Source organism: Pelodiscus sinensis, chromosome 3, assembly GCF_052426305.1.
Source record: "Pelodiscus sinensis isolate ZL-2025 chromosome 3, ASM5242630v1, whole genome shotgun sequence".
Taxonomy (NCBI): Eukaryota; Metazoa; Chordata; order Testudines; family Trionychidae; genus Pelodiscus; species Pelodiscus sinensis.
The window spans coordinates 120,545,333-120,557,608 of NC_143054.1; the positions used below are offsets into that span (position 1 = coordinate 120,545,333).

The window sequence follows — 12,276 nt, forward strand, 5'->3', positions numbered from 1 at the left end:
TAACTAAGTGTACTGCCAAGAGATTCTTGTCTCTTTTTATGATGTGTGTTGCTATGTAGCACTTAACATTCATTGACTATGAATTCCACTACAAAACAGAATATGGAGATGTACTATCACTTAAAATTCTCAGCTTGGTTTCTTGAAGAGTGATAACATCCCTATTTCCAGGGCTTGCCAAGCAGCGGCGATCCCCGCGCACTGCGCGTCTGTGCCAGCTTGTCATCTACTTGCCACGGACGAGTAGATTACATTAATTGTCGAGCCCTGCCTATTTTATATAGTTGAGTAAGGCGACAGGTATTTAACTAATTGAGTAGTTAATAGAATTATTGACTACTTGCTTAGTCGATAAGCAACCCAGTTCATGCCATTTCTGGGACCTAACCCTGCTGCAGCTTTGCAATTTAAAATGCAAAAGGAGCTGGGGGCGGGGCAGGGAGAGGGAGCAGGCTCCCCAGCTCCTACTGCCTTTTAAACTGCAGAGCAGCGTAAACAGGACTGAGCCAAGCTGCCTGCCGAGCCAGAAGCAGTCCCTGTCCTCCTGCCACCACCGCCTTTGATAGAGTTGACAGCAAGGAGCGAAGGGGACAGGCAGCACTGCGGAGACAGTGCTGGGCGGGAAGGGGGGCAGCTTTTAATCTCCTCTTTCCTGCCCTTTGCTGCCTCTGATAGAGAAGTAGCAAGGGGAGTAGGGGTGGAGAACGCACGTAGTTGACTATTCCTTTCCATCTTCAATATAAAACCTACAATTCTACCATAAACCAAGATAACAAAGAAACTGTTTAGTTTGATAAAGTAGTTCATGTAAGTATGTACCTGGTAGTATGCAGTGTTTCCTCATTTTTATGTCCATGTGCAGAATTACTTTTGATATATGTACCACTGGGTGGGGGTATATAACAGAAGTCATTCCACACAGACAATGTGTGGTGGATATAGGGCCAAGGGGTTGGTGTGCTGTGGGGTAAGCACACTCGAAGCACAGGCTCTGTGGTAGGGCCAGAGATTAAGCTATCTGGGATGCAAGCAGCCCAGGGGGAAGCAAGTGGAGAGAGAGCAAGATACCATTATCTCTTAACATAGCAGCTCAGGGCAAGATGAAAGGCGCCTCTCCCCTGTCCATAGCAGGGGCTCTTATACATTTCAAAGGAGGAATGTGGAACTCTGTGTACAGCCCAGGGCCAGCGGGAAGTCCTGCTGACTCTGGGCTGCAGGCAGGTGCCTGCTTTGAAATGTTCAAGACTCCCCAGCGGGAGCTCTTGTGCATTTCAAAGCCATGGAGTCCGGGGTCAGCAGGGGGATTCTCCAGCTCACCCCAGTTCCAGGCAGCATTTCAGCTGAATCCAGAATCGGCTGGGGACTCTGCAGCTGACCCCAGGTTCTGGGGAAATGCCATGCAGAGGTTGGGATCAGCTGGGGAGTTCCCAGCTGACCCCAGGGTCCACAGCTGACCCTTTCAAACACGCAGAGGTGGCATTTCCAAGGGGCAGCTGTTGCACAGCTGATCCCCAGCTCAAGGATGGCCCACTTCAGCCTATTTCTGAATCCTCACTTCTTCCCATGAGAAAGGACACAAGGGTATATCTGAAAGGCATCTCTACCTGCAGTGACTTAATGTCTTCTCTTATTCCTCCAGGCTAATAGGGTTCACCAGTAAGCTCAGAATTTTCTTCTGTTTACCTCTGGGAACTCAAGATTTAAAGCCTCACCCCTGCACTACACTCCTGCACTAGCTTGGGCATGCAGCCGAACTCACTGTCCAGTATCTGCCTTCCTAAACTCCAACCTGTAAGCTATTTCAATCACACATTGGCCAGAGTTTGAAAAAAGTGTGTCCCTCTTTCCTGGTGCTAATACAGGAAAACCATACCTGATTTTCCTATATAAAATCACGACTGCCCAGGTTCACAAACGTATCTGTCTTCCCAGGTACCAAATGTGATTCATAACTCCCACCCTATTCCTTCATTACACCCAACTGTCTGCTGTGAAAGTTCCCAGGGTATTGAAGTTTTTGCCTGTTGGCTCATGCATTTTTATCTTGCTGTAACCATCCAGTTGCCTATCCCCAATGTCATCTGCTAGCCAGACCACTAGCATTTGTCCACCTATCTTACCTGTGGGACCCAATCCAATAGGTGTGTTCTGAGTAGGGATGCGAGAGAGTAGTCGAGTCTGTATCAGAAGCAGCAAAGGGGAGGGAAGCAGACTTAAAAGCTGGTTCCTTCCAGCACTATCTCCACTGGGGGCGACTGGAGGGGGCAGAGTTGCAGGGTCCAGGAGCTGGATCAAGCTGGGACTGTTCAGTCCAGACTCGTGCCACCCCAGGAGCTAACCCCACTGTGGCTCTGCATTTTAAAATGTAGTAAGAGCCTGCAGCAGGGTTAGCTTCTGGGGCTGGCACAAGCCAGACTAACCAGTCCTGGTTTGCACCGACTTCGGGATGCTGCGGTTCTGTAGTTTAGCGACTGCTTAGTCCTGGCTTATGCTGCCTCCGAGAGCTAACTTTGCTATAGCTCTGCAGTTTAAACGTAATAGTAGTAAGCGTTCCCCTGCCTCCTTATCAACTAATCGAGTAGTCGATGGAAATTCTATCCACTACTCCAATACCTGATTAACCACAACTGAACATGACCTCTCGAGGTCCCTTCCAGTCCTAGTATTCTAGGATTCTATGATCCCCAGTTCAGAGTATGCCTCTCACATCAGTCCCCAGTCAAAATCCTGCCAGAAGAAGAGTAGGTGGCTGTACCTTCCTTAACTTTTAAACTGGTGCAGATCTGGGACGTGGGAGATCTGGGTTCAATCCCCCCTAACAATCCTCTCTTGAGGGAGAGGAAAGACTTGAACAAGGGTTTTCCATGTTTTAGGAGAGTACTCTAACCACTGAGCTATGGCATATTCTGATATAGTGCCCTGTTAGTCTCTCATAATTGAAGCTGGTGCACTTTACTTGTATTAAATATTTCAACAGTCAGAACAAGGGGACTCTGGATGTTCCACCTTTCACCAGGGCACCTTACCCATCACTCTCTCAGACCCAGTAAATTAATCACCACATTTTCTACAATTTTCAAAGGGGTAGCCATGTTAGTCTGGAACTAAAAATAAAATAAAATAAAATAAAATAAAATAAAAAATAAAATAAAAAATAAAATAAAATAAAATAAAATAAAACCCACCCAACACCACCCACAAGTAGTCCTACAGCAGATATCTGTAGCTACCAAACACTTTTCTGCAAGGTATTTTGAGCTAAATCCTGCCCAACTGCACATATGCAATTTAAATTAGAGCAATATGTGACTTGTGGGCAGAATTAGGCCTTATCTACATTAAGTATTTTCACATGTACCTCTTAAATACATGACAAGTTTATGTAGCAAGTAAAACAATTCAAGATGATGTGTAGAAAACCTTACCAGGTCATTGCTAAGAACTGGAGGATGCAGAATAGCAGGGCCAAGCCTTTCTTACCCCACTAAAACAAAAGAAACACTGCAGATTAAAATTGATTTATACAAAATAAATTAGGTTAGCAACTAGAAGTTCACTCCAAAACCTTCGCTGATCCACAATGATCAGTCTCCTTAATTAAGTGGTGTGTGTGCTTAAACAGAGCTTCCTTACACTATGCAATAACTATAACAATTGTTAGAAAAATTTGATCATTTCAGCTGAAGACAGCTAATTATCACCTTTGATAGTCAAGTCTTCCCTATTTCTGAAACTTCACAACAACCTGTTCCAATAACCCAACTATCATCTCCTTTATAATCACCATCAATACACAGTCTCAGCAACATTAGGCTGTGTCTAGACTACATGGCTCCATCGACGGAGCCATGTAGATGAGGGTTGTAGGCAAAGGGAAATGAAGCGGCGATTTAAATAATCGCCGCTTCATTTAAATTTACATGGCTGCCGCGCTGAGCCGACAAACAGCTGATCAGCTGTTTGTCCGCTCAGTGCGCTAGTCTGGACGCTCCCCTGCCGACATCAAAGCCCTTTGTTGGCAGCCCCGTTATTCCTCGTGGGATGAGAACTTTAATGACACAGTCCTAGAACTATTCTAAAGTATTAGATGAAATACAGAGTATTGCCAAAGCCAAAAACCTATGAAAGCCAGCTTGCTCTTAAAAAGGACAAAGGGTTTGAGTTCATCACTTACCCAGAATACAGCACACAGGGTGCATATCAAACATAACTGAGGAACAAAGAAAAAATCAGTGTCTGTAATGTGCAAATATTCCATGAAGCAAATAGTTTACATATGTTCTCAATAAGTTATCAGCATTTTCAAATTAATTATCTGAAACAAGGACACCAGTAATAGACTTTTCTTTAGCATCAACACTCTGAACTTAATCCTGAGAATTAATGCCACAAAGAATGTTACTGTGAATCTAAAATTTAGAATACCCATCCTTGACAGAACAGTCACCAGCATAACGATGCACAATCCATTGTTTAAAACATCCATTCACAATTATAGTATTTGGCAAACACAGACTTTGTTTTTGCCAATGTTTTTATCTTCCAGTAATAGTGAAAAAAGGCCCACTAGGGAGCTTTGTATTCAATAAAGATCATATGAAACTTCAAGCTACGTATGTGGCTGTTATTTCCTATCAGTGGCCTGTTTGCATTTTAATAGGACAAAGGAGGATGCCAAGTATAATTAACTTCAGTATCTTGCAATACGCAATGCCAAATAATGTAAGGGCCAGATTAATGAACAGAATAGTTTGTTGTTCTAATTAAAATCCCAAGAGTTTTGCAATTGTAAATAGAGTGTTAACTTCAAAGCAAAGTACAGGCCAAGAAGAGCTTTCTATCTTGCTAGAAATATTATCTCTATAATGCACAGTTTTTCTCTACATGTTTTTCACATTTATGCTTTCCAGCTACCCTTTCTATTTAATGTTACAGCAAGGAAAGGTATAGCATTACAATTAAGTGATTACAAATAAAATGGTTTATAATCCCAGGATTTATCAAGTATAAAATGCAACAGCGTATAGTTCACTGTTGCCTTGATTTAGTCATCTAACGATTTCCCCTAATCTGTTTTCCATCCTCTTCGCTCCACTAAAACTGTGCTCACTGAAATGCCTACATGAATAGTGACAAACTGGAGTGTAAAATCACCCCACACTAGTCTGCAGCTTGCTAAAATATCCATCTAAATACCCATGCACTATCAGTTTCCAAAAGCACTTGAATCTGGCTCCTGTTTCAAAACAGAATAGATTAAAGTTCACTAGAGAACTTCTGGAGCATGGCAGCAAGGTCCACATGGATAGCAGAATGGCGGTGGTAGACATGTATATAACCCATTTTGCAGCAAATTATGTGTATATGTAGACAAGTCTTACGTGACTTCTAAAGCTACGGTTCTTAACAGCCGATCTGCAAACCGGCTGTCCTGGGGACCACCACCCAGCACCTCCAGCCTGCCATGGTTGTTGAGAGAGGCGTGTTCTGCCCCACTTCTCAGCCAACCAACACCTTTCCCCTGGGGCGGGAGGGCTGCACAGTGCGGGGTCTCCTCTCAGCTGCTGAAGAGTGGTTCCCTGTGCAGGGAACTGCTCTTCTGTGGTTGGGAGGAGACCCCACCCCTGCCCGGTGCTGGTTGGCTGAGGCACAGGGTCAGGATGCACCTCTCCCAAAAGCTGGGGTGGAAGAGGAGGAGCTGGGCTGCATTCCCCAGCCCTAGCACCCAGAGCAGCTGCAACCCAAGCAGCTGTGCTCAGCTGGGGGCTTTGAGGCAACGTAGGACTAGGTGAAGGAAGCAGGGAAGGCACTGGGGGCTCCAGAAGCAGTGCTAGTACTTGGGGGGCTCCTGAGGTGGGGAGCTTTGGGAACAGGGTGGGCTCTGGGAGCAGGGGGCTTTAGGAACAGGAACTGGCACTGGAGGCTCTGGGGATGGGGCTAATATTGGGGGCTGGGTGCAGTGGGGCTCTAGAAACAGGCGTCTGGAACTGGGGGATCTTGTGGGAGAGTTCGTAGGGGTGGGGAGATGACACTGAGGTGGTAGAGATAGGGGCTGGCACTGCAGCGCTCTGAGGATGGGAGACTGGCACAGAGGGTTGGGTGCAGGGGATGGCACTAGGGGATAGTGGAAGGGTGAAGGATTCTAGGGGTAGGGCTGGCACTAGTGGGCTCTGGGGGCCAGGGCTTTGGGTGGATTGGCAACATTTTATTTCCATATTCATTATTTGCATAATGAATATTCAAATAAAACAAGGCTGGTTCACCAAAAAAGACTGAATAGGTAGACTGAATAGGTTTACCAGTCCCCAATATTAAAAAGGTTGTTCTAAAGGAACAAATAATGTGTAAATAGTCATTATTGTCTGCAATGTTTCCATTTTTCTCACTTTAGTCCCATTTTAAATTAAGGATGCTAAGTATCGAGTAATTCACTAATCGAATAGTTAATGCATTTTTGCATTGACTATTCGATGAGTCGATAGGATGGCGCTTCCCCTTTGAAACACCACCGTGGCATTTCAAAGGGGCAGCGTTGTACAGCTGATCCCAGGTTCTGTGCTACGCTGCCACTTTGAAGTACCTCCTTCTCTCCCCACCCTTGCTGCCTCTATCAGATAGAGGCAGCAAGGGGGATGGAGGGGAGAGCAACTAGTCAACTACAGGCAGTCCCCGGGTTACGTACAAGATAGGGACTGTAGGTTTGTTCTTAAGTTGAATTTGTATGTAAGTCGGAACTGGTACATATTTTTTGGGGGTGGGGGGGAGAGCTGGAGTTAGGTGGAAAAGACCCTGATTCTCATACAACTTCCTTATTCTAAGAAAAACACATACTGTTTTGATATGAAGGTTTTTTTGGTTGATATTTTAATTAAAAACTGATCATAAGTTTCAGTGTTTCATGCTATATCCAAATCTTCCTTTTGGGGTACCTGGGATCCCAGTTATTCATTTAATAGTCAGAATCTTTGTTTTTATAAATAAAAAAAGTTTATTCAATGCATATTACTGTTCCAAATAGAATTTGCTACAGATGGTTCAGTGAAATGGGTATTAAGTGTAAACAATAGTCATTGGAGAGCATAGTGAAATAGAGATACAATCAAAGCTGTTGTTGTATTCTGCTGAGCAGAAAACGGAAATCCCTTCCTGTGAAAAGTGTGTGTGAATTTATCCACAGGATTAATTTTAAAGAAAAATTCTGTGTTGGGAACAGGAGTTTAGCCACAGGTGGGTCCTCATTGTCCACTCACCCACTTTGCAACCAGACCCATCCCCTCGGGGCTTACCCTGCTCCGCTCCAGCCAGGGTGTTGGGTTGAGGCTTATCCCCTCTTCCCTTCTGTCCTGCTCCTCCCCATTCTTGCCCACCCACACCACTGGGTAATTTTTCAGCTTCACCTCTGCCAGGCTGGAAAGGACTTGTTAATTTCATGTGACGCTAACAAGATACTTGCAGCTCTAGTGCTGAAGAGGGAAAGAGCTGTTGCTCCCAAGGTGAGGACTGTAACACAATGGGGTCTCACTGCCTGCTGCTCCTGCTGTTCCCTAGGAAATTAATTTTTCCGCTCTGGGGTGCCCCCTTTTGGCTGGTGTCTTGTTCCCCCCAGCAGACCCTTGTCCTCCGCGGCGAGAAAAGCCGCTCTGCATCTCCCTGGTCTGCTGGAGGGAAGCGCCCCCCACGCCGCCAGAGGCGGCAACAATGGGGGAGGCACCCCGCACTAGCTGCGCCCCCCCCCCGTTTGTAACTAGGGATCTGACATCAGTCGGATTGATGTAACCCGGGGACTGCCTGTATCCGATAAGCATATGTTTGTCGGATAGTCCTTAACATCTCTATTTTAAATTCTTTGGAACAAAGACTATTTTCCTGTGCAGATGTACAATGCATATAACCACACAGAGCTGTAACAACATAAATTACATTAAAATACATGTAAGTAACTTTCAAATTGTTAAGTCTAGCACTCAGAAGTCACAAAATTCCAGAAATAAGGTTGGTCTGTGCAGTTTTTAATTTGGCCTCTGTGCACATATGCATTATGATAGTCTTTAATTACATGACCTGTGCTCAAAATTAGCCTAATTTGGTGTACAGAATGGATTTTGTTCATTAAAAGAACAGGTATACAATATTTTGTTTTAACTTCATGGTTCAACGTATGGCCTGTGCTCTGAAAATAGAAAGGATCATGAGGAAATTAGTAGTTCTATGGCATTATCATTACAGTGAGTGTTTCACAAATATTAAATGAACTGATCTGCACAAAACCTTGTGAGATGACTGGGTATTATCCCCACATTACAGCTATGGAACTGAGGGACAGAGAAATTAAGCTCCAAAGGGACAGAGAAATTAAGGTCCAAAGTATCCATTAGTTTTGTGTGCCCAATCGGGGACACCTAGAACCTGATTTTTCCAAGTCTTAGCATTAGATAGCACTTTATGTTCTGAACACAGTTCCCACTGACTTCCATTGCAGCTGAAGTACTCACCACTTCTACAAATTAGATCCTAGAGTTTTAAGTCAGGCACTCAGAACATACAATTAGTACTCATGTGTGAAAAGGTTATTTTTTGAAGTGACCAGCCCAATACCACAGAGGAACGCTGTGGCAGTCAGGCAGAATCTAGAGCTGACCAGAAACTGGAATTTCTGCCCCCACTCGCTCCCAATCAAACATTTCAGGAAAAAACAAAACAAAAAAAGATTCACAAATGCAACAAGAACTCAAATTTTCTACAGATTAGTAATTCTGTATTTCATTTAACTTTTGAGAAATTTCTGCTCAGCCCCAGCTGATTTTACCGGTGATGCTCTAACAAGTCTCCACTGATGATAAGCAATGTGAGGTCACAAAGGTTTAGAATCTGGCCAAACTGTGGGGATTGGAGGAATTTTTAGAGGGATGGCAAAAGACACAACCTCACATCAAAGCAGCCTGGCAAAATTCAGATACCTGCTCCAACTTATCCTGGTACTAAAACTTTTCAACTGAATTACCTGGCATGGAAAATTTCAGCCAAAATATGAAGTTTGGCAAAATTTGTGAGCAACTGAAAATAGAATCTGATGAGAAAGACTGGGTAATGTTAAAAAATGATTATTAATCCAGAACATAATAATCGAATAAAAAAATAGGATGCATCTACACAGCACCCTAACTCAAAATAAGATACGCAATTTGTACTACACAAATTGCGTATCTTACTTCGATTCTATTTCAAACTATCTTATTTTGAAATTTGAAGCTTCTACACAGTGCCAGATTTCAAAATAACACACTATTTCAAAATCTCTCTTAGCCTTCGTGGAATGAGGGATACAGGGATGCCAAAATAGCATGCCCGTTATTTCAAAAAATATTTTGAAGTAACAGGTGACTTGTTAAGATATGGGGTAGCTGTTTCGGTATACCTCCGATATTCTGAAATAGCTGCGTAGTGTAGATGTACCCTTATTGTGCATCAGGCAATTCTTCTTTCCAATCCATCTTGGATCTGATGCCTCTCCTCCAACCCCAGCCCATGCAGTAATATTTTAAAGTTTTTAAAAAATTAGTAAATGTAGTTTACCAGCATAACAATTGTAGCAATTAATCTTGTTGGCTCAAACATTTTTTTCAACTGCTTCACAGGCCCCATCAAGAAACATGTGCTAATGAAAAAAGGAATAAACAGTAATAAACATTCAGCTAATTTTTGCAAAGAATCAAAACAGGTAACAAAGCCATCCAATCTTTAAGCTAGAGAAAGGCATATCACTTCAAAAACTACCAGTAAGAGGGTCCAAGATGACTATTCTTTACATATATCCCAGCAATCAGCCTATATGTGCATCTCCTCTTCAAAAATATTCCTAGATGTATCAAAGGGACACCAGTTTGAGTCAAGTCAATCTAGATTTGACTTAAAAATAAAATTCACCAGAACTGAGGAAACCTGAAGGGTTCTAAATTGAAAGATTTATCAGGCTGGGTATGTCCAATGCCAAACCTGAACAGAACTTTAAAAAAAAAAGTTTCTGGTGGTAAAAGTTGTCAAAAACTCCAACCTCTTCTGAGCTTCCAGGCAGTGAAAATATGTTGTTATATTTAAAAAACAGCAACTACAAAAAATAGCCTTGAAGCACCTTAGAGAGTAACAAAACATGTAGATGGCATCATGAGCTTTTGTGGGCACAACCCATTTCTGTGGGCTGTGCCCTCAAAAAGCTCAAGATACCATCTACATGTTTTGTTAGTCTCTAAGGTGCTGCAAGACTATTTGTTGTTTAAGTTTTTCCAGTTACAGACTAACTCTGCTACCCCTCTGAAGCTTTTATTATTACATAGTCAAGCCAACAGGGGAACTCCATTCCTTTGCCTGAGCTCAATCACCAGATCAAGTAGACTAAAGGACAATTTTTGATGGGAGGGGTACCACTCTAACATTTTGCAAATTGGTCAAGCGCTACACTTGATCAAGGGGATGGAGATTGGGTACCAAAAGGAGCTTGGGGAAGGGGACTGAGGTACAGGAGAGGTGTGGGGTCTCAGAGTGAGTATGGGTGAAGAAAAGGTTGTGATCTGGGATAGGTGCTTGGGGTGCAGGGTCCAGAAGGGGCATGGGTACAGGAGAGGATTCTGGCCTGAGGGAGAGGGTTAGGGGGAGTTTCAGGGTCTCAGAGGGAGTTGTGATCTGGGCAAGGACAGGAACAGAATGCAGAGGGTTTAGATGGTGACCTGAGGCAAGAAGGGGTGATTACCTGGGGCAAAGATTTGGGGGAGGAACAGGCTGGCATGCTAGAGGCAGGCTATGGTCAGGACACTATGCCTTAGGCAACTTCCAGCCAACAGCCCTGCGAAACCTCAAAGCAGGCTCCATACCTGCCATGCCAGGCTGCTCAAAATGTCTGGCTGCTCCCTGTGGCTTTTTGCTCTAGGTGCCTGGGGAGGAGGGGGAGGATTCACACACTGCCCCCATCCCTAGCAAAAAAAAAAAAAAAAAAAAAAAAAAAAGTCTCTCAGCTCCCATTGGCTAGTTTCTGTAAAGCAGGGGTTCCCAAACTTTTTGACACAGGGACCAGTAAACCCATTCACCAGCTTTTGGAGGACTGGTAACATTAATTTGCATATTCATTAAGCAAATGATGAATATTCAAACAAGTTGTTTCTGGTCCTCCCAAAGCCCCCAGTGCCATCATTAGCAAAGCTTTTGATACAGTCACCCACAATATTCTTGCCAGCAAGTTAAGGGAATATGGATTGGATAAATGGACTGTAAGATGGCTAGAAAGCTGGCTAGAACAGGGTTTCCCAAACTTTTTACTTGAGTTAAACCTATTTTTTTTTTCCAGTACAGGCAGTCCCCGGGTTACGTACAAGATAGGGACTGTAGGTTTGTTCTTAAGTTGAATTTGTATGTAAGTCGGAACTGGTACATATTGTAGGGGAAACTCTAGCCAAACATTTCTCCAGAGCTCAGTTTTCTCCTCCCACACCTCTCTTCCCTCAGTCCTTTATTCTCAAGCTGAGGTGTCTGCTGAGAAAAGCCGCTCCGCGTCTCCCTGGTCTGCTGTGGGGGGGAGGGACGCTAGCTTCGTGTCTCCCTGGTCTGCTGGGGGGAAGCAGCTAGTGCGGGGTTGCCTCACCCCGTTTGTAAGTAGGGATCTGATGTAAGTCGGATCCATGTAACCCGGGGACTGCCTGTACTGTTTTTTGCAGCCCAAAAATAGAAACGCATATAAAAAAAGGAATTAAAAATTAATACATTTTCAGTGTCTCACCCAGCTGCATCCTCTGCCCAGCCTGGGCCAGGGCTTGGGGGACCCGGCACCGCATGGGCACTCCAGGAGGTGGGAGCAGGAGCAGACTGGGAGTAGGGTATCTGGCTAGGAGGGAGGGTGCAAGGAGTGGTAGGGTTGCCAGGTGTCCAGTTTTGTACTCAACAGTCCGGTATTTGAGGGTTTTGTCCAGAAACCAAATTGAGAAAATACTGGACATATAAAATGTCCAGTATTTTCTAATTAGGTAAGTTTTATTATTATTAGGTGTATCAATCCTTAGCTGCGAACTGCCTGGCTGGCAGATGTGCTCATGGTGCGTGAGTGTGTCTGCTAGCCAGGCAGTTCGCAACTACTCGAGGGAGGCTATGCGGAGGGGGGGGGGGGCGCGGGCGCAAAATGGAACCCCCAGGGTCAGACTCACTTGTGTGCCCAGGTCTGCATGTGCCCAGGTCAGTACTCCCCCCAGCCCCCTGCTTCTGGCAGCCCATTTCCCACCCCCTACCCCCCAGTCA

At 44.4% G+C, this 12,276-nt stretch overlaps 1 protein-coding gene across 2 annotated transcripts in view; it reads right to left on the reverse strand.

Annotated features, from left to right (window-relative positions):
- SFT2D1 (SFT2 domain containing 1) overlaps positions 1 to 12,276 on the reverse strand; it is a 39,043-nt gene that overhangs the window by 4,316 nt on the left and 22,451 nt on the right. For both annotated transcript variants that reach the window (XM_075924621.2, XM_075924622.2), the window contains 3 exons: positions 9,574 to 9,655; positions 4,175 to 4,210; positions 3,426 to 3,484 (listed from right to left, as the gene is read on the reverse strand). In XM_075924621.2, coding sequence (XP_075780736.2) covers positions 3,426 to 3,484; positions 4,175 to 4,210; positions 9,574 to 9,655 — 177 coding nt within the window. The remainder of the gene's footprint in view (positions 1 to 3,425; positions 3,485 to 4,174; positions 4,211 to 9,573; positions 9,656 to 12,276) is intronic.